The sequence below is a fragment of the Bombina bombina genome, chromosome 9 (assembly GCF_027579735.1).
Source record: "Bombina bombina isolate aBomBom1 chromosome 9, aBomBom1.pri, whole genome shotgun sequence".
Taxonomy (NCBI): domain Eukaryota; kingdom Metazoa; phylum Chordata; class Amphibia; order Anura; family Bombinatoridae; genus Bombina; species Bombina bombina.
The window spans coordinates 277393993-277416989 of NC_069507.1; the positions used below are offsets into that span (position 1 = coordinate 277393993).

Below are 22997 nucleotides of genomic sequence, written 5' to 3' on the forward strand. Positions count from 1 at the left end.
TAAGTCTCCCGTCATTGTCTCGCATGATATGCTTAGCTAGCTCCCAGTACTTTATTACTGCTCCTTCAGCAAAGGATAACAAGAGAACAAAACACATTTGATAATAGAAGCAAATTGGGAAATTATTTTATAATGTATGATCTATATGAATCATGAAAGAAAAATGTTGGGTTTTATGTTCCTTTAAGTGTCCAGTATTTTGTGAAGTATTAGCTGGACAGGCTGTTAAAATACTTGAGTTTTTGGCGTAATACTGTATTTGCCAACCCTACGCCGGCAGGAAATAACCAAAAACTCCATATTGTGATCTTGTCAAATAGAAAGCTGCAGCCGATAGATTGTGATTGGCCCTATAGAAACACAGTAGTGTGTGCGAGAAGGTGCAACTCCGCTAGGTTTACAGCAGAGGGCAGCAAAGCCAAACATTTTCTTGCATAAACTTTTGCCATAAACCTTCTCCCCCTGCCCTTCTCCCACCCCGGTCACCACCCTACTCCCCCACACTCCCCTCCTCTCTCTTAGCTTTCACATTCACTTATTTAGACAGAGTCAGCTCTCCGATCATGTAAGTAATGATGCTCAGCAGATTCTATAGGTCCTGGTGGGTAAGATGCAGGTCACATTACCAGGTGCTGATGCTCTGATCTCTTATCTTCTGCAGGTTCTATTGGGTTATCCTGATTTTGGGGACAGTTATTTGTTCCACCACCAATAAGCCCCTTTATGGGATTATCACATCCCCTAATTACCCCCATCCATACCCCAATAACAACCGCAGCATCTGGGATATATCAGTTCCTGAGGGTCATCACATCTCACTCACCTTCCTGCTGTTTGATCTTGAGCCATCACTGAACTGTGACTATGACTTTGTTAAGGTACCATGTGTGTCACGTAAAGCCACTCGCAGTTTGTGTGTGTGTCACGTAAAGCCACTCGCAGTTTGTGTGCACGTGTGTCACTTAAAGCCTCTCGCAGTGTGTATGTGTCACTTAAAGTCACTCGCAGTTTGTGTGTGTGTCACTTAAAGCCACTCACAGTTTGTGTGTGTGTGTGTCACTTAAAGCCACTCATAGTGTGTGTGTGTCACTTAAAGCCTCTCGTAGTGTGTGTGTGTGTGTGTGTGTCACTTAAAGCCACTCGCAGTTTGTGTGTGTCACTTAAAGCCACTCGCAGTTTGTGTGCGTGTGTGTCACTTAAAGCCACTCATAGTGTGTGTGTGTGTGTCACTTAAAGCCTCTCGCAGTGTGTGTGTCACTTAAAGCCACTCGCAGTTTGTGTGTGTGTCACTTAAAGCCACTCACAGTTTGTGTGTGTGTGTGTCACTTAAAGCCACTCATAGTGTGTGTGTGTCACTTAAAGCCTCTCGTAGTGTGTGTGTGTGTCACTTAAAGCCACTCGCAGTTTGTGTGTGTCACTTAAAGCCACTCGCAGTTTGTGTGCGTGTGTGTCACTTAAAGCCACTCATAGTGTGTGTGTGTCACTTAAAGCCTCTCGCAGTGTGTGTGTGTCACTTAAAGCCACTCGCAGTTTGTGTGTGTGTCACTTAAAGCCACTCCCAGTGTGTGTGTCACTTAAAGCCTCTCGCAGTGTGTGTGTCACTTAAAGCCACTCACAGTTTGTGTGTGTGTGTGTCACTTAAAGCCTCTCGCAGTGTGTGTCACTTAAAGCCACTTGCAGTTTGTGTGTGTCACTTAAAGCCTCTCGCAGTGTGCGTGTGTGTCACTTAAAGCCACTCGCAGTTTGTGTGTGTGTGTATCACTTAAAGCCACTCATAGTGTGTGTGTGTGTCACTTAAAGCCTCTCGCAGTGTGTGTGTGTGTCACTTAAAGCCACTCGCAGTTTGTGTGTGTGTCACTTAAAGCCACTCGCAGTTTGTGTGCGTGTGTGCCACTTAAAGGCACTCATAGTGTGTGTGTGTGTCACTTAAAGCCTCTCGCAGTGTGTGTGTGTGTCACTTAAAGCCACTCGCAGTTTGTGTGTGTGTCACTTAAAGCCTCTCGCAGTGTGTGTGTGTGTGTCACTTAAAGCCTCTCGCTGTGTGTGTGTGTGTCACTTAAAGCTACTCGCAGTTTGTGTGCGTGGTCACTTAATGCCACTGGCAGTTTGCGTGTGTGTCACTTAAAGCCTCTCGCAGTGTGTGTGTGTGTCACTTAAAGCCTCTCGCAGTTTGTGTGCGTGTCACTTAAAGCCTCTCGCAGTGTGCGTGTGTGTGTCACTTAAAGCCACTCGCAGTTTGTGTGTGTGTGTGTGTCACTTAAAGCCACTCGCAGTTTGTGTGTTTGTCACTTAAAGCCACTCGCAGTTTGTGTGTGTCACTTAAAGCCACTCGCAGTGTGTGTGTGTCACTTAAAGCCACTCGCAGTGTGTGTGTGTGTCACTTAAAGCCACTCGCAGTTGTGTGTGTCACTTAAAGCCACTCGCAGTTTGTGTGTGTGTCACTTAAAGCCTCTCGCAGTGTGTGTGTCACTTAAAGCCTCTTGCTGTGTGTGTGTCACTTAAAGCCACTCGCAGTTTGTGTGTGTGTGTGTGTCACTTAAAGCCACTCGCAGTTTGTGTGTTTGTCACTTAAAGCCACTCGCAGTTTGTGTGTGTCACTTAAAGCCACTCGCAGTGTGTGTGTGTCACTTAAAGCCACTCGCAGTGTGTGTGTGTGTCACTTAAAGCCACTCGCAGTTGTGTGTGTCACTTAAAGCCACTCGCAGTTTGTGTGTGTGTCACTTAAAGCCTCTCGCAGTGTGTGTGTCACTTAAAGCCTCTTGCTGTGTGTGTGTCACTTAAAGCCACTCACAGTGTGTGTGCGTGTGTGTCACTTAAAGTCACTCGCAGTTTGTGTGTGTGTCACTTAAAGCCTCTCGCAGTGTGTGTGTGTGTCACTTAAAGCCTCTCGCTGTGTGTGTGTCACTTAAAGCTACTCAGAGTTTGTGTGCGTGTGTCACTTAAAGCCACTCGCAGTTTGTGTGTGTGTCACTTAAAGCCTCTTGCAGTGTGTGTGTGTGTCACTTAAAACCTCTCGCTGTGTGTGTCACTTAAAGCTACTCGCAGTTTGTGTGCGTGTGTCACTTAAAGCCACTCGCAGTTTGTGTGTGTGTCACTTAAAGCCTCTCGCAGTGTGTGTGTGTGTCACTTAAAGCCTCTCGCAGTTTGTGTGCATGTCACTTAAAGCCTCTCGCAGTGTGTGTGTGTGTAACTTAAAGCCACTCGCAGTTTGTGTGTGTGTGTGTCACTTAAAGCCACTCGCAGTTTATGTTTGTGTGTCACTTAAAGACTCTCGCAGTGTGTGTGTGTGTCACTTAAAGCCACTCGCAGTGTGTATGTGTGTCACTTAAAGCCACTCGCAGTTTGTGTGTGTGTCACTTAAAGCCACTCATGGTTTGTGTGTGTGTCACTTAAAGCCACTCGCAGTGTGTGTGTCACTTAAAGCCACTCATGGTTTGTGTGTGTGACTTAAACTTACTTACAGTGTGTGTGTGTGTGTGAGACTTAAACCTACTTACAGTGCGTGTGTGAGACTTAAAACTACTTAGAGTGTGTGTGTGAGACTTAAACCTACTTACAGTGTGTGTGTGTGTGTGAGACTTAAACCTACTTACAGTATGTGTGTGTGTGTGAGACTTAAACCTACTTAAAGTGTGTGTGTGTGTAAGACTTAAACCTACTTACAGTATGTGTGTGTGTGTGTGTGAGACTTAAACCTACTTACAGTGTGTGTGTGAGACTTAAACCTACTTACAGTGTGTGTGTGTGTGTGTGTGTGTGTGAGACTTAAACCTACTTACAGTGTGTGTGTGAGACTTAAACCTACTTACAGTGTGTGCGTGTGTGTGTGTGTGTGAGAGACTTAAACCTACTTACAGTGTGTGTGTAAGACTTAAACCTACTTACAGTGTGTGTGTGATATACACCTACTTACAGTGTGTGCGTGTGACTTAAACCTACTTACAGTGTGTGTGTGATATACACCTACTTACAGTGTGTTTGTGTGTGAGACTTAAACCTACTTACAGTGTGTGTGTGACTTAAAGCTACTTACAGTGTGTGTGACTTAAACCTACTTACAGTGTGTGTGTGACTCAAACCTACTTACAGTGTGTGTGTGACTTAAACCTACTTACAGTGTGTGTGTGTGTGTGCGTGTATGTGTGTGACTTAAACCTACTTACATTGTGTCTGTGATTTAAACTGTTACGGTATAATTTGCCACATAAACCTACTTACAGTGTGTGGAACTGTGTGACTTACACCTACTTACAGTGTGTGTGTGAGACTTAAACCTACTTACAGTGTGTGTGTGACTTAAACCTACTTACAGTGTGTGTGTGGCTTAAACCTACTTACAGTGTGTGTGAGAGACTTAAACCTACTTACAGTGTGTGTGTGACTTAAACCTACTTACAGTGTGTGTGTGATAGACACCTACTTACAGTGTGTGTGTGTGTGAGACTTAAACCTACTTACAGTGTGTGTGTGATATACACCTACTTACAGTGTGTGTGTGTGTGTGTGTGTGTGTGACTTAAACCTACTTACAGTGTGTGTGTGATATACACCTACTTACAGTGTCTTTGTGTGTGAGAATTAAACCTACTTACAGTGTGTGTGACTTAAATCTACTTACAGTGAGTGTGTGTGACTTAAACCTACTTACAGTGTGTGTGTGACTTAAACCTACTTACATTGTGTCTGTGATTTAAACCTACTTACAGTGTGTGTGACTTACACCTACTTACAGTGTGTGTGTGTGACTTAAACCTACTTACAGTGTGTTTGTGTGTGTGACTTAAACCTACTTACAGTGTGTGTGAGACTTAAACCTACTTACAGTGTGTGTGAGAATTAAACCTACTTACAGTGTGTTTGTGTGTTTGAGAATTAAACCTACTTACAGTGTGTTTGTGTGTGAGACTTAAACCTACTTACAGTGTGTGTGAGAATTAAACCTACTTACAGTGTGTTTGTGTGTGAGACTTAAACCTACTTACAGTTTGTGTGTGATATACACCTACTTACAGTGTGTGTGTGTGTGTGTGTGAGTGACTTAAACCTACTTACAGTCTGTGTGTGACTTAAACCTACTTACAGTGTGTCAGGGTCGGCTCCAATGGGGGGCATTGGGGGGCAATGCCCACCCAAATGGAATGCTGTGTCCCCTCAAAAAATATTGATATGATCATATGCTTTAAAAATAATAAATAAATAATGAATTGTTATGTAATGCTGCATGCTGGGGACGGAGTTAGCTGCCGAACTGTGAGGTTGCATCATGCATCTGCAAGGAGCTCCGTGTCTTAACCTCTTATTTGGAATTTGAAGTTAATTAGAGACTTTTTGGACTTGTCTTTAACCCTATTAATTTTACCTAACGTGAGTTACTCATTTTCTTAAACAATAGACCATGATAAGAATATGATTGTATCGACGCCTCAAAAGTGCACTGTGATCTTAGGCCGGGCCTAATATCACAGTGCACTTTTGAGGCGTCGATAGAAGCCGGTAGCCATTTATAGACTTATATTTATATGATACAATCAATTTCTTATAGGTTCACAGTACATAGGTTGTATTAAGTAGCCTTATATCCGTTAGTTATTGCGAAACAGGTATAGCTAAATCTAATCAAAATACAAAATTACCAGTACCTGAAAACCAAGTATCCTCACTGCTATTGAAAACAAAGGGGTTCATTGCATTGTTGGGTTTGGGGTGCATGGCTATTTAGGGGACATGATTGAGATTTGAGAATGAGTTTAAAGGTTTTGGATCATGTGATTAAGGGGTGAATTGTTTTTAAGGAGCTATTGCACTGGGGGTCTCATGTTTAATGGCTCTGTTTTAGTGCACTGCATAGGATTTAGACTTAATTATTTTACCTAGTGATTTAGCACATATTCTCCAAATGTTAATAGTGGGGGTAAGTCATTCAGAAGCTACACCTCACTGCAGAAAATGTACAGTATCCCACAAAAAGTGACTACACCCCTCACATTTTTTTTAAATATTTTATTATATCTTTTCATATGACAACACTGAAGAAATTATACTTTGCTACAATGTAAAGTAGTGAGTGTATAGCCTGTATAACAGTGTAAATTTGCTGTCCCCTCAAAATAACTCAACACACAGCCATTAATGTCTAAACTGTTGGCAACAAAAGTGAGTACACGCCTAAGTGGAAATGTCCAAATTGGACCCAAAATGTCAATATTTTGTGTGGCCTTCATTATTTTCCAGCACTGCCTTAACCCTCTTGGGCATAGAATTCACCAGAGCTTCACAGGTAGCCACTGGAGTCCTCTTCCACTCCTCCATGATGACATCTTGGAGCTGGTGGATGTTAGAGACCTTGCGCTCCCCCACATTCGATTTGAGGATGCCCCACAGATGCTCAATAGGGTTTAGGTCTGGAGACATGCTTGGCCAGTCCATGACCTTTAACCTCAGCTTCTTTAGCAAGGCAGTGGTCGTCTTGGAGCTGTGTTTGGGGTTGTTATCATGCTGGAATACTGCCCTGTGGCCCAGTCTCCGAAGGGAGGGGATCATGCTCTGCTTCAGTATGTCACAGTACATGTTGGCATTCATGGTTCCCTCAATGAACTGTAGCTCCCAAGTGCTGGCAGCACTCATGCAGGCCCAGACCATGACACGCCCATCACCATGCTTGACTGTAGGCAAGACACACGTGTCTTTGTACTCCTTACCTGGTTGCCGCCACACACGCTTGACACCATCTGAACCAAATAAGTTTATCTTGGTCTCATTGGACCACAGGACATGGTTCCAGTAATCCATGTCCTTAGTTTGCTTGTCCAAGAAAGAAGAAGGGTAACTCCTCTTGATAAAAATCCCAAATTTTATTGAACAGGATCAGACAACAGAAACACAACGTTTCGGGGTCAGTACCCCTTAGTCATGTGATAACAAACACACATACCACACCTGTTTAAATAGGCTAGGCCCGGTAATTAACTCATTATGTTAACTCTTACAATGCTTTATAGTAAAATTGGCCTACAAGTACTATTGCTATATTGACCTCTATTGGTCAAGGATGGCATGACGTGCAAATTAAAAACAAAATATATGAAGGCCTCAAAGGAATGTTTACATATTCACATCATCCTCTCAAGATGGTGTTGCATACAGACATGTAGAAAAATAGATCATTTATTAGGCACATATTAGATTATGTTTCACTCTGTAACCACTGGAAAACAATGCACAATGAACATCAACCCTGTCTTATTATGCTTATAGCTAATAATCAGACGGCTATAAAAGCCCCCTTAATAGCTCCTCTCTAAATTGGAAAGAATGTATATATGGGGGACAGAGAGTGATAACTCATTGACCCCAAACCAATTTATAGATGAAAATAATGATAAAAAGAGCAAGCAGAGCATCAATAGAAGACAGACCAATCAATTTCTCGGTTCATCCCCTTTGGTTCCAGGGTATCCAACTTGAAAATCCAATAGGATTCACGTTGTTTCAGTAACAGGGTCCTGTTACCACCTCGTCTGGGGGTCTTAATATGATCGATAACCTGGAAGCGAAGTTGGCTCACATGATGCCCTGCTTGCAAAAAATGAAAAGCTACTGGGGCAGTCATTACCTTGCACCTAATATTGCTTTTGTGTTCCGTGATGCAGTCCCCTACCACAGTTTACGCAACCTAAACAGGGGAAACAACCCAAGTTCTTCTTTGTAATGTATCCCTGTTGAGGCAATCTGCCGGGGCCCACATCAGCCTTAATGAGTGAGTCTTTCAGACTCCTATTGAGTTTATATGCTGGCATAGGGTACTGGCAGAACTCCTCAACATTAGGTATACAGTTCTGTAAGATAGCCCAATGTTTGCGAATAATTCGGGTAATTTGCTGACTTTGTCTGCAATAGCTAGAGACAAAAACCAACCTCTTTTCCTTGTCATAAGAAGGTTTGGTTTTAAACAATGTGTCTCTGTCAATAGCAGCCACTGTCTGTATGGTATCCTGTGCCAATTTCACTGGATAGCCTCTTTGAATGAATTTCTCCCCCATCTCTGACAATCTAGTCATGGATCTATCAGGATCATCCACGATCCTTTTGACCCGGAGCATTTGGCTTCGTGGAAGGGATTTCACAAGGGGTAGTGGATGGGCACTATCATAGTGAAGAAGGCTATTTCTATCAGTTGCCTTTCTGAACAGGTCAGTTTTAAAACCCATAGCATGTTTGATCACAGTGACATCTAGAAAATCAATACTGGACTCACTCCAGTGAGGTTGGTTTTTGTCTCTAGCTATTGCAGACAAAGTCAGCAAATTACCCAAATTATTCGCAAACATTGGGCTATCTTACAGAACTGTATACCTAATGTTGAGGAGTTCTGCCAGTACCCTATGCCAGCATATAAACGCAATAGGAGTCTGAAAGACTCACTCATTAAGGCTGATGTGGGCCCTGGCAGATTGCCTCAACAGGGATACATTACAAAGAAGAACTTGGGTTGTTTCCCCTGTTTAGGTTGCGTAAACTGTGGTTCTATCATCAGAAGCCCACATTTTGTACATCCTCAAACTGGATATAAATTCAAATTCAGGGATTATTACACCTGTAATACCAACTTTGTAATCTACCTAATAAAGTGTCCTTGTGGGCAGGCCTACATGGGCGAGTCTACTAGACGAGTAGGGGACTGCATCACGGAACACAAAAGCAATATTAGGTGCAAGGTAATGACTGCCCCAGTAGCTTTTCATTTTTTGCAAGCAGGGCATCATGTGAGCCAACTTCGCTTCCAGGTTATCGATCATATTAAGACCCCCAGACGAGGTGGTAACAGGACCCTGTTACTGAAACAACGTGAATCCTATTGGATTTTCAAGTTGGATACCCTGGAACCAAAGGGGATGAACCGAGAAATTGATTGGTCTGTCTTCTATTGATGCTCTGCTTGCTCTTTTTATCATTATTTTCATCTATAAATTGGTTTGGGGTCAATGAGTTATCACTCTCTGTCCCCCATATATACATTCTTTCCAATTTAGAGAGGAGCTATTAAGGGGGCTTTTATAGCCGTCTGATTATTAGCTATAAGCATAATAAGACAGGGTTGATGTTCATTGTGCATTGTTTTCCAGCGGTTACAGAGTGAAACATAATCTAATATGTGCCTAATAAATGATCTATTTTTCTACATGTCTGTATGCAACACCATCTTGAGAGGATGATGTGAATATGTAAACATTCCTTTGAGGCCTTCATATATTTTGTTTTTAATTTGCACGTCATGCCATCCTTGACCAATAGAGGTCAATATAGCAATAGTACTTGTAGGCCAATTTTACTATAAAGCATTGTAAGAGTTAACATAATGAGTTAATTACCTGGCCTAGCCTATTTAAACAGGTGTGGTATGTGTGTTTGTTATCACATGACTAAGGGGTACTGACCCCGAAACGTTGTGTTTCTGTTGTCTGATCCTGTTCAATACAATTTGGGATTTTTATCAAGAGGAGTTACCCTTCTTCTTTCTTGTACATTACTGTTGGTGAGTGTGGCAGTCACTCTAAAGGAGTACCCTCTGCTCTGGGGTTAGAGCTGGTGCTGGACTATATCCATTTTACTTAGTTTGCTTGTCTTCAGCAAACTGTTTGCAGGCTTTCTTGTGCACCATCTTTAGAAGAGGCTTCCTTCTGGGACGACAGCTGTGCAGACCAATTTGATGCAGTGTGCGGCGCATGTGTGTGTGACTTACACCTACTTACAGTGTGTATGTGTGTGACTTACACCTACTTACAGTGTGTATGTGTGTGACTTACACCTACTTACAGTGTGTATGTGTGTGACTTACACCTACTTACAGTGTGTATGTGTGTGACTTACACCTACTTACAGTGTGTATGTGTGTGACTTACACCTACTTACAGTGTGTATGTGTGTGACTTACACCTACTTACAATGTGTATGTGTGTGAATTACACCTACTTACAGTGTGTATGTGTGTGACTTACACCTACTTACAGTGTGTATGTGTGTGACTTACACCTACGTACAGTGTGTATGTGTGTGACTTACACCTACTTATAGTGTGTGTGTGAGATTTACACCTACTTACAGTGTGTGTGACTTAAACCTACTTACAGTCTGTGTGTGTGTGACTTACACCTACTTAGTGTGTATGTGACTTAAACCTAAATACAGTGTGTGTGTGACTTACACCTACGTAGTGTGTGTGACATGCACCTACTTACAGTGTGTGTGGGACTTACACCTATTTACAGTGTGTCTGTGTGTGTGTGTGTGTGTGTGTGTGCGACTTACACCTACTTAGAGTGTGTGTGTGTGTGTGACTTACAAAAAAATAGCTTAGATGCCTTCTTTTTCAAATAAAGAAAGCAAGAGAATGGAGAAAAATTGATAATAGGAGTAAATTAGAAAGTTGTTTAAAATTTCATGCTCTATCTGAATCACAAAAGAAAAAAATTGGGTTCAGTGTCCCTTTAATAGCAATTCTCAGCGCAGTAACCAATATCACCTCTTGTACTCACCATTTTGTTATGCGCAGTTCACTCTGTTTACATCATTACAGCGCAATCTGTGTCCCAGTGCTATAGTCTGGCAAATTGTATTACAGTAATTGTCACTATTTTACAGGTACAGTATTTATTGAATACTAATTGAATACTGTGCTGTGCTATTGTTAAACTAAACGTAGCACTATTGCACCCCTAATATATGTTAGTTCAAACATGTTTTCAAGTCTTTAAACACACTGGCAAGTGAAAAGAAAGCTAAAAGTTCCTTGTTCCAGTTTAAGGCGGTTTTCACTTTACAGCGGGGCTCTGGTCACTAACTTGCTGTATGAGCGGGGTATACCTGTATCCATAAAAATAGGCAAAATCCACACATTCTCTAAAAAATAAAAAGATAAAAAACATTCTCTAATAAATCAACTGTCCACTACGCAAAACAAAACATAAACAGCCCTCACAAACTTTTAACAAACACAATCAACTTGAAAGCAAGCACAAACGTTTACACTCACTGAAACACAGCACTTAGAAATACCACATTCTAACAAAACACTGCAAATAATTCAAATTCTATAACAACCTTTTATGCCCTGGTTTTGTAAATTTTACCCTGCACAATACTATGAGATCAGCTAATAATGCAATCACTTCAGAAGATCAATAAACTCTAGTTGCACATTTACAAATAAAATCCCTAACCATGAATAGATAAAGAAAACGCACAAACACCTAAGTACTATATTCTGGGTCAGAAAATAATGGCATTGATACTGCTATATGGTTTCTGTTTGCATGCATAGTGCAAACCCACTGTTAAAGAATCTTGTTTGTCACAAATAATTTGGGAAAAGCTTTAGAATTCAGTCTATTGGCGGCAGTAACCAGCCACGTAGCCGTTACTTGCTATGCTATACTTTAATATAATAAGGGTTCTAATAAATACACAATTATTTGATTATATTTTTATACATAATTTGATATTCAACATTTTTTCAGTTCTCTGACTAAATATAACAATTTTATACAACAAAATGAAATTTCTGAAAAGAATAATAATAATAATTTACATTAATAGATTAAAAGGACAGTTTACCCAAAAAAATCTCCCCTTCAAATTTTTCTTAATGACCCATCTTACCTGATAGAGAGATCGCTTCCATTGAGTCGTTAAAAATGGAGCCCTAAGCTACCGAAGCGACTGACAGCTAAAAGTAATTTACGGCTCCATTTTAGTACCAGGTTTCCATTGAAATATTTTGCGCATTACGTGCAGTCGCTCTTTTCGTGTAGCTGTAAGTTAAAATTTGTGTTAGCGCTTCCATCTGACGTTGGGTTTCTTGAAAATCAATTAGTTGCTAAGGTAACCCGAACTTACGCTATAGAATTTATGTGCTCCTTACCGGTTATCACCTCTCAAGAAAAATAAAGATACACTTATCCATATTTTTAATAATCAAATACAATTTTTAAATATAATTATATTTACCACTTCATAAATATAAGTAATATGTATTGCTGCCCTAGGCATAGGTCTAGTTTGAATTCTGTAGATATGTTCTTGCATATTTTATTATATTTAAATATATACTGATATTTCTATTAGAATATAAGTTCAACTATTCCTATACACGAGACAACAATAAATATTACTTATAACAATTTATTTCTACATTAAAACACTTGCATTATTTGCAAGTTTTATTATTTCAATAGAAAATAGGTCTCAAAAAGCACAATTTTCCTCTTTTACATCTAGTTGAGCTAGGTGTAATATTTCTCAATGTATCGACAGCCTCCGACAGTGTATTAATGGTTTGCGCTTTCATTGGAAATCTGGTATAATTTATCGATTAACGGCTTCTATTACTTTCTATGAGACGCAAAGATTTTTTCAGCAGCCGGAGTCCGGCTGCCAATATTGAGGTATAACGCACCATTGGAAACAGTCGATAAACGAAATAGCTTCCGACAGCATATTTATCAGTTTGCCAGCACACGCAAACGGAATTATGGCTCAATGGAAGCGAGCTCAGAGTGTATTTAATTGTTTACAAATAGCTCCTTCACCCCTATTTTGGCATTTGAAATAGCTGATGCAGCCTGTGGTATACCCACTTATAGTAAAATGTTGTCTCATCTATTGAATAGCCTAAGTAAACACAGTCAGAAGAAGAAATTACACTCTCCATGGGGTACTGGATAGTTAAGTAATAAAATGACAATTTTCCATTGCTCTGTCTAAGCACTGAGCTCCAGTTTTCCAGACAAATATCAGATAAGGACAATGAGATATGCTATTACCTGAAACTCAACCCATTGTAATAGGCTTTGGATTAAAAGCACAAAAGCAGATACTTCATATATAGAAATAAACCTGCAAATGCAATTTCTCCTAAATTTGATACCATACAGCTGGTGTAACAAATCATTGAAAATACATCAACATAAAATCAATTTTACAGTGTACTGTCCCTTTAAGGACTGACCATTTATAATATGCATATTACATATATAACCTAGCCATGATTAGTAAACTTGTATTATTTACCATTAAAATTCTACTTCTTTACTGTAGCATAACCTGCATATATTTAAATGAGCTATCACAGCATAAATAATATTACACAGCAATATGTTACCAGATTATATTAAAACTCTACTAAATTACTCTACAAAAGAAACAAACCCAAATACTTTAGATACATTTAATAACATACAGCGTATAGTCTTTTCTTTTTTCACAAACTCCTTACATAATTTTTGGACATACTTAAATCAACCTATTAATCACTTGCCAGAAAAAAACTCTCTTTTGTATTTACCAGACTTCAAATCACACCCATAATCGCACTTACAAATTCCTTAGTTCACTTGCAAAAACAATATATTTTATATGCCTCAAACAGGTTTCTTAGCTAAGGAACACTGATACACATACAGTTAAGTTAATTACCAGTCAGAAAACACAGATTAAAACAAGCACCAAGGTCAGCTTTTGCAGGATTGTAAGAAATACACACTCATCTCACCTTGCATACCGTAAATATTTCACTCACTGAATTCACTCCCCAACATTTATTCTTAAGCAATTTTAACATACATCAAACTTTTAAAGTCGCAGAAAACACATTTTATTAAATTGTCCGAACTTGCTAAGTATGGCCATTTCCCAGCAAATTGAGACGTAAACAAATTATTTTTAGACCGGATAATAAATCCTCAGATAATTAGAGGGGAGTAAACCTTTTACACGTAACATGGGACACAGTGAAATATCTGACAGACACTTCTTACAGATAAAATACACAGAATCTCCGTTTCGTTGCTGCATAGACCATCCATTAAAAAGAAATGGTTTTCACATACCAAGCTATTGATTAAATACATCCTGTCATGTCACATTACAACATTATGGACAGGGAGTCAGGAACTTTTCTCCATGAGCACGGTATGCAACAAACAGATACAGCACTTATCGCTAAACCACATTCACAACACAATAAGATTTGCAATGAAATAAGCAATTAAGCAACACGCATCAAATGACCATTCAGCTCCAGTGATATTTAAACTAAACTATACTGTATGCTTATATAAGGGAATTTTAACCCTTTAAAACCCTTAATGCAAGAAACTTAGCTTCCGTTATTGCAAGACTCTAACTTGCAAACAAATTAGGTGAGACTTAAAAACTCACGCTATAATTTTCACTATAGCTTGCACTAGGACTCAAACCTATGCAAACCCCATGCTTAACCGCAGGACTTAAACCTGCTCAGGGTAGTTTAACCCCTTATAAAGGGACTTTAACCCTTTATATATCACTAACACTGTCCAAACTTTGGGTTCAGATACACAGAGGGAAAAGCAGAATAAAAACACTTATCTACTTACCCCTGTGTGAATCCCACGCTCTGACACCAGAATTGTTAGGCGTTATCTTATAGCCGGGGTTATCACTTGACACTTAGCAGTATTCTACACCTTCACCTGGAACTGAATGGGTTACTTGACGAGATATCTCGGTGAACAGCATTTAGACAGCCAGCCAGTAAAGTCTAATCACTGTTCTGTTTATTTTAAGGCATAACATACTTTTATAGACAATGGTTACAGTATATGGGGTTAAACAATGACCTAATCATAGCCACACCATCTTACACAGTATGCTTGGAACAAAACTTCATTAAAAATAATATAAATAAGGAGTTTACTATTAAACTAACAGTTTTAGATAACCGTGTATCGGGGCGCATCACCAGGACAAAGCAAGGCCACTCTTGAGATACAATTGTTGCATATGAAACTAAAATCTAATGTCAGCATATGTTCCCACAGCAAAATAAAACACATTATGAATAAATACACAGACACTTACTACACACTATACACAGTCACTAATTACACATGCTACACAGTCACTAACTACACATGCCACACAGTCACTTACTACACACTATACACAGTCACTAACTACACACTATACACAGTCACTAACTACACACTATACACAGTCACTTACTACACACGCCACACAGTCACTAACTACACACTATACACAGTCACTAACTACACACTATACACAGTCACTTAATACACACGCCACACAGTCACTAACTACACACTATACACAGTCACTAACTACACACTATACACAGTCACTAACTTCACACTACACACAGTCACTAACTATACACAGTCACTAGCTACACACTATACACAGTCACTAACTACACACTATACACAGTCACTAACTACACACTATACACAATCACTAGCTGCACACTATACACAGTCACTAACTACACACAATACAAAGTCACTAACTACACACTATACAGAGTCACTAACTTCACACAGTCCCTATCTACACACTATACACAGTCACTCACTACACACAGTCACTAACTAAACACTATACACAGTCACTAACTACACACTATACACAGTCACTAGCTGCACACAAGCTGTACAGGTCCTAGAGCCATCAGATACTCAGAGCTGCAGTTGTGTAGCACTTTAGAGTCTCTAGCTGTACAGGTCCTAGAGCCACCAGATGCTCAGAGCTGCAGTTGTGTAGCACTTTAGAGTCTCTAGATGTACAGGTCCTAGAGCTACCAGATGCTCAGTTGTGTAGCACTTTAGAGTCTCTAGATGTACAGGTCCTAGAGCTACCAGATGCTCAGAGCTGCAGTTGTGTAGCACTTTAGAGTCTCCAGCTGTACAGCTCCTAGAGCCACCAGATACTCAGAGCTGCAGTTGTGTAGCACTTTAGAGTCTCCAGCTGTACAGCTCCAAGAGCCACCAGATACTCAGAGCAGCAGTTGTGTAGCACTTTAGAGTCTCTAGCTGTACAGGTCCTAGGGCTACCAGATGCTCAGTTGTGTAGCACTTTAGAGTCTCTAGATGTACAGGTCCTAGAGCTACCAGATGCTCAGAGCTGCAGTTGTGTAGCACTTTAAAGTTTCTAGATGTACAGGTCCTAGAGCTACCAGATGCTCAGAGCTGCAGTTGTGTAGCACTTTAGAGTCTCTAGCTGTACAGGTCCTAGAGCCACCTGATACTCAGAGCTGCAGTTGTGTAGCACTTTAGAGTCTCTAGCTGTACAGGTCCTAACGACACCTGATACTCAGAGCTGCAGTTGTGTAGCACTTTCGAGTCTCTAGCTGTACAGGTCCTAGAGCCACCTGATACTCAGAGCTGCAGTTGTGTAGCACTTTAGAGTCTCTAGCTGTACAGGTCCTAGAGCTACTAGATACTCAGAGCTGCAGTTGTGTAGCACTTTAGTGTCTATAGCTGTACAGGTCCTAGAGCCACCAGACACTCAGAGCTGCAGTTGTTTAGCACTTTAGAGTCTCCAGCTGTACAGGTCCTAGAGCCACCTGATACTCAGAGCTGCAGTTGTGTAGCACTTTAGAGTCTCTAGCTGTAAAGTCCTAGAGCCACCAGATACTCACAGCTGCAGTTGTGTAGCACTTTAGAGTATCTAGCTGTAAGGTCCTAGAGCCACCAGATGCTCAGAACTGCAGTTGTGTAGCACTTTAGAGTCTCTAGCTGTAAGGTCCTAGAGCCAACAGATACTCAGAGCTGCAATTGTGCAGCACTTTAGAGTCTCTAGCTGTATAGGTCCTAGAGCCACCAGATACTCAGAGCTGCAGTTGTGTAGCACTTTAGAGTCTCTAGCTGTAAGGTCCCAGAGCCACCAGATGCTCAGAACTGCAGTTGTGTAGCACTTTAGAGTCTCTAGCTGTAAGGTCCTAGAGCCACCAGATGCTCAGAACTGCAGTTGTGTAGCACTTTAGAGTCTCTAGCTGTACAGGTCCTAGAGCTACTAGATACTCAGAGCTGCAGTTGTGTAGCACTTTAGTGTCTATAGCTGTACAGGTCCTAGAGCCACCAGACACTCAGAGCTGCAGTTGTTTAGCACTTTAGAGTCTCCAGCTGTACAGGTCCTAGAGCCACCTGATACTCAGAGCTGCAGTTGTGTAGCACTTTAGAGTCTCTAGCTGTAAAGTCCTAGAGCCACCAGATACTCACAGCTGCAGTTGTGTAGCACTTTAGAGTATCTAGCTGTAAGGTCCTAGAGCCACCAGATGCTCAGAACTGCAGTTGTGTAGCACTTTAGAGTCTCTAGCTGTAAGGTCCTAGAGCCAACAGATACTCAGAGCTGCAATTGTGCAGCACTTTAGAGTCTCTAGCTGTATAGGTCCTAGAGCCACCAGATACTCAGAGCTGCAGTTGTGTAGCACTTTAGAGTCTCTAGCTGTAAGGTCCCAGAGCCACCAGATGCTCAGAACTGCAGTTGTGTAGCACTTTAGAGTCTCTAGCTGTAAGGTCTTAGAGCCACCAGATGCTCAGAACTGCAGTTGTGTAGCACTTTAGAGTCTCTAGCTGTAAGGTCCTAGAGTCACCAGATACTCAGAGCTGCAGTTGTGTAGCACTTTAGAGTCTCTCGCTGTAAGGTCCTAGAGCTACCAGATACTGAGAACTGCAGTTGTGTAGCACCTCCAGCCTCCAGCAGTGCAGGACCTAGAGCCACCTGATGATTGGAACCTAAAGTCTTGCACTGTGCAGCACCTAGAATCCCTAGCCGTGCTGCCCTATCCCTCTATACTACTCTGCTTTATTAACCCTTTGTAATAAACATTCTCTTTCATCACTAAAAACCTCCCTCTCTATGTTTTCTCCATCCTATTCTGTGTCAGGTCTTGGCTGATCAGAGGGAGTTGGGACAATTCTGTGGTAACTTCGGCTCAAGATTCCATCCAGGTCAGCAGCGCTTGGTGTCTCAGGGTACTCAGATGAGAATTGAGTTTTCCTCAGATTTCTCCAATGAAGAGAACGGATCAACCATCCTGTATCAAGGCTTCCAGGCGTATTACCGTGCAGAGGGTGAGTCTAGTGGTGGTGAGAAGCATTCTGGGAAGACGTAGCAATGGCAATCATAAGTATGTCCTTTCTTCATGCTTTTCTGATTTTGGTTCATTCTATTTTAGCTTAAAACCTTAAAGGGACAGTCTGGTCAAAATTTCATGATTCAGATAGGGAATGCAATTTTAAACAACTTTCCAATTCACTTTTATCATCAAATTTGCTTTGTTCTCTTTGTATATTCTTTGTTAAAAGCTAAACCAAGGTTGGCTCATATGCTAATTTCTAAAACATTGAAGGCCACCTCTTATCTCAATGCATTTGGCATTTGCCATACAGATAACATTGTGGCGACGCCCGTGGATTTACAAGTGAGAGGGCACTGATTGGCTAAATGCAAGTCTGTCAAAACAACTGAAATAAGGGGGCAGTCTGCAAAGGTTTAGATACAAGGTAATGACAGAGGTAAAAAGTATATTAATATAACTGAGATAAGGGGCAGTCTGCAGAGGCTTAGATACAAGGTAATCACAGAGGTAAAAAGTATATTAATATAACTGAGATAAGGAACAGTCTGCAGAGGGTTAGATACAAGGTAATCACAGAGGTAACAAGTATATTAATATAACTGAGACAAGGGGCAGTCTGCAGAGGGTTAGATACAAGATAATCACAGAGGTAAAAAGTGTACTGATATAACTGAGATAAGGAGCAGTCTGCAGAGGGTTAGATACAGGGTAATCACTGAGGTAAAAAGTAAATTAATATAACTGAGATAAGGAGCAGTCTGCAGAGGCTTAGATACAGGGTAATCACAGAGGTAAAAAGTATATTAATATAACTGAGATAAGGGGCAGTCTGCAGAGGCTTAGATACAGGGTAATCACAGAGGTAAAAAGTGTATTAATATAACTGAGATAAGGAGCAGTCTGCAGAGGCTTAGATACAAGATAATCACAGAGGTAAAAATTATATTAATATAACTGAGATAAGGGGGCAGTCTGCAGAGGCTTAGATACAAGGTAATCACAGAGGTAAAAAGTATATTAATATAACTGAGATATGGGGCAGTCTGCAGAGGCTTAGATACAAGGTAATCACAGAGGTAAAAAGTATATTAATATAACAGAGATAAGGAGCAGTCTGCAGAGGCTTAGATACAAGGTAATCACAGAGGTAAAAAGTATATTAATATAACTGAGATATGGGGCAGTCTGCAGAGGCTTAGATACAAGGTAATCACAGAGGTAAAAAGTATATTAATATAACAGAGATAAGGAGCAGTCTGCAGAGGCTTAGATACAAGATAATCACAGAGGTAAAAATTATATTAATATAACTGAGATAAGGGGGCAGTCTGCAGAGGCTTAGATACAAGGTAATCACAGAGGTAAAAAGTATATTAATATAACTGAGATATGGGGCAGTCTGCAGAGGCTTAGATACAAGGTAATCACAGAGGTAAAAAGTATATTAATATAACTGAGATAAGGGGCAGTCTGCAGAGGCTTAAATACAAGGTAATCACAGAGGTAAAAAGTATATTATTATAACTGTGTTAGTTATGCAAAACAGGGGAATGGGTAATAAAGAGATTAGCTATCTTTTAAAACAAAAACAATTCTGGAGTAGACTGTCCCTTTAAGATGTTTCCCCTTTCAAGCACAGACAAATATTATACAGCCTTACAATTACACAAACTGTTTCCCAAGCTGTTCCCTAAGTGTTGCTATTGTAATGAATGTTTTCCGCATTACCAGCCGCTCATGCGTCTATGGAATGGTTGGAACCACTGCTAACACAATGCTGGAAAATATGCAGTAGGTGAAGCTCAATGAGGGCTAGATTAAAGGGACAGTCAACACCAGAATTTTTGTTGTGTAAAAAGAAAGATAATCCCTTTATTACCCATTCCCCAGTTTTGCATAACCAAAACAGTTATATTAATGCACATTTTACTTCTGTAATTACCTTGTATCTAAGCCTCAGCAGACTGCCCCCTTATTTCAGTTCTTTTGACAGACTTGCATTTTAGCCATTTAGTGCTCACTCCTAGGTCACTTCACGTGCATGAGCTCAATGTTATCTATATGAAACACATGAACTAATGCCCTCTAGTGGTCAAAATGCATTCAGATTAGAGGCAGTCTTCAAGGTCTAAGAAATTAGCATATGAACCTCCTAGTTTTAGCTTTCAACTAAGAATACCAAGAGAACAAAGCAAAATTGGTGATAAAAGTAAATTGGGAAGTTGTTTAAAATGACATTTACTATTTAAGTCAGGAAGGTTTTTTTGGGACTTGACTGTCCCTTTAAGAGCAGTGCGCTAACTGTAGCTCAGGCTTTTTCTGCGCGATGGTGCATCGGGATAGCGCAACCTCAGAGCTCTGATTAACTGTAACGCAAGACAAAAAAGTGTCACAAAACACATCAAAAATACATTTCACATTACAGTTACACCCATAAAAACACTGCCTGGTAAACATTATTTTAAAAAATCGCATAAAGAAGTTATAAGGACTCAAAGAAGTGAGGTCTCAGGTGTTAGAAAAAAATGCTGCAAAGGGCTTTAACATAGATATACAGATATATACACATATAAACACATAAATACATATACATATATATACACATGTCTAAAGATTTATATATGTTTATATATGTGAATATATGTGTTTATGTATTTATAAGTGTATACATTTAACAACACAGGCATATATACACATATAAACACATAAATACATATATATATACACATGTCTAAAGATGTATATATGTTTATATATGTGAATATATGTGTTTATGTATTTATAAGTGTATACATTTAACAACACAGGCATATATACACATATAAACACATAAATACATATATATATACACATGTCTAAAGATGTATATATGTTTATATATGTGAATATATGTGTTTATGTATTTATAAGTGTATACATTTAACAACACAGGCATATATACACATATAAACACATAAATACATATATATATATATATACACATGTCTAAAGATGTATATATGTTTATATATGTGAATATATGTGTTTATGTATTTATAAGTGTATACATTTAACAACACAGGCATATATACACATATAAACACATAAATACATATATATATATATACACATGTCTAAAGATGTATATATGTTTATATATGTGAATATATGTGTTTATGTATTTATAAGTGTATACATTTAACAACACAGGCATATATACACATATAAACACATAAATACATATATATATATATATATATACACATGTCTAAAGATGTATATATGTTTATATATGTGAATATATGTGTTTATGTATTTATAAGTGTATACATTTAACAACACAGGCATATATACACATATAAACACATAAATACATATATATATATATATATATACACATGTCTAAAGATGTATATATGTTTATATATGTGAATATATGTGTTTATGTATTTATAAGTGTATACATTTAACAACACAGGCATATATACACATATAAACACATAAATACATATATATATATACACATGTCTAAAGATGTATATATGTTTATATATGTGAATATATGTGTTTATGTATTTATAAGTGTATACATTTAACAACACAGGCATATATACACATATAAACACTTAAATACATATATATATATATATATATATATATACGTGTGTGTGTATTATATATATATATATGTGTGTGTGTATATATATATATGTGTGTATATATATATATGTGTGTGTGTATATATATATATATGTGTGTGTGTGTGTGTTTGTACGCATTGGAGCGCTTTGCAGTTAAGTAGCTGAAAACAACAAAAGTCATATTTATGCAATATTCATATGTAATTAGGTTTTTAACTGTGCATTCCAATGTTCTTCATATAGGGAAATATGTTCTAAGTATTTTTAAATAGATATTTAAATATATATATATACACTCACCGGCCACTTTATTAGGTACACCTTGCTAGTACCAGGTTGGACCCCCTATTCCCTTCAGAACTGCCTTATTTTTTCGTGGCATCGATTAAACAAGGTGTTGGAAACACTCCTCAGACATTTTGGTCCATATTGACATGATAGCCTCATGCAGTTGCTGCAGATTTGTCGGCTGCACATCCATGATGCGAATCTCCCGTTCCACCACATCCCAAGGTGCTCTATTGGATTGAGATCCGGTGACTGTGGAGGCCATTGTAGTACAGTGAACTCATTGTCATGTTCAAGAAACCAGTTTGAGATGATTTGAGCTTTGTGACATGGTGCATTATCCTGCTGGAAGTATCCATTTGAAGATATAGTCATAAAGGGATGGACATGGTATCAGGTTCCTTGGTTGTTTGAATCACAACTGCAGAGTTTAATAAAATTATATATGTTTCACAATTGGAGTACAGGCTGTTATATCAGCATAGACTGTATTAACCCAGAGTGATATTTATAAGGAATTGCAGAAAGTCTTTATATGGTTATATATTGTAGTTATACCATATAAGTAATAAAACTCTGAAAAAGAAAAATAGTGTTAACAATAACTTTTGGCATTTGCATAGATTGTGCCCATATAGGAGAGATAACTTTCAGAGGATAAACCACTGCTGCGTGAGAGACATGAGATAGACAGAGCTGCAGGTGCTGACAGGGGCGTGACCTGCTGCGAGACACAACTCACTGAATTATGTTATGCAGCGTGGAAAACTGAACACAGTCATGTGTGAGTAGTGAGAGCGGTGTGACATGCTGAGCTATGTACAGCTGTGTGACGTCAGAGAAAGTCTGTTGCGGCCCGGTATGGAAATGAATGAGAAAGTTGTTGTAACTTTAACATAAAGCATACGTTTGTAATTGTTAGAAGTTATTGCAGAGACAAAGTCAATTTTAGAATGTTCAGGTGAAATATGACATTTGTATTAGCCTTTAAATTAACGCTCCAAAGGAATGAAGAAGTTTTACAAGTACCGTAGCTGGAGTGAGTAGAATCCTTTTCATGGTAACAAAATAGCAAGTCCTGTAGAGATGATATGATGAGACAGGTTGTATTAATTCTTGAACTAGACTCCTTCAGGTTGTAATGTAGCAAGTTGTTAACAATCCTTAGTGGG

At 39.3% G+C, this 22997-nt stretch overlaps 1 protein-coding gene across 1 annotated transcript in view; it reads left to right on the forward strand.

The window, feature by feature from the left end:
* The first annotated feature begins 484 nt into the window (after positions 1 to 484).
* Positions 485 to 22997, forward strand: part of LOC128640327 (complement C1r-A subcomponent-like) — a 158587-nt gene continuing 136074 nt past the window's right edge. The window contains exons 1-3 of the mRNA XM_053692817.1: positions 485 to 565; positions 662 to 878; positions 17723 to 17909. Coding sequence (XP_053548792.1) covers positions 564 to 565; positions 662 to 878; positions 17723 to 17909 — 406 coding nt within the window. The 5' untranslated portion in view covers positions 485 to 563. The remainder of the gene's footprint in view (positions 566 to 661; positions 879 to 17722; positions 17910 to 22997) is intronic.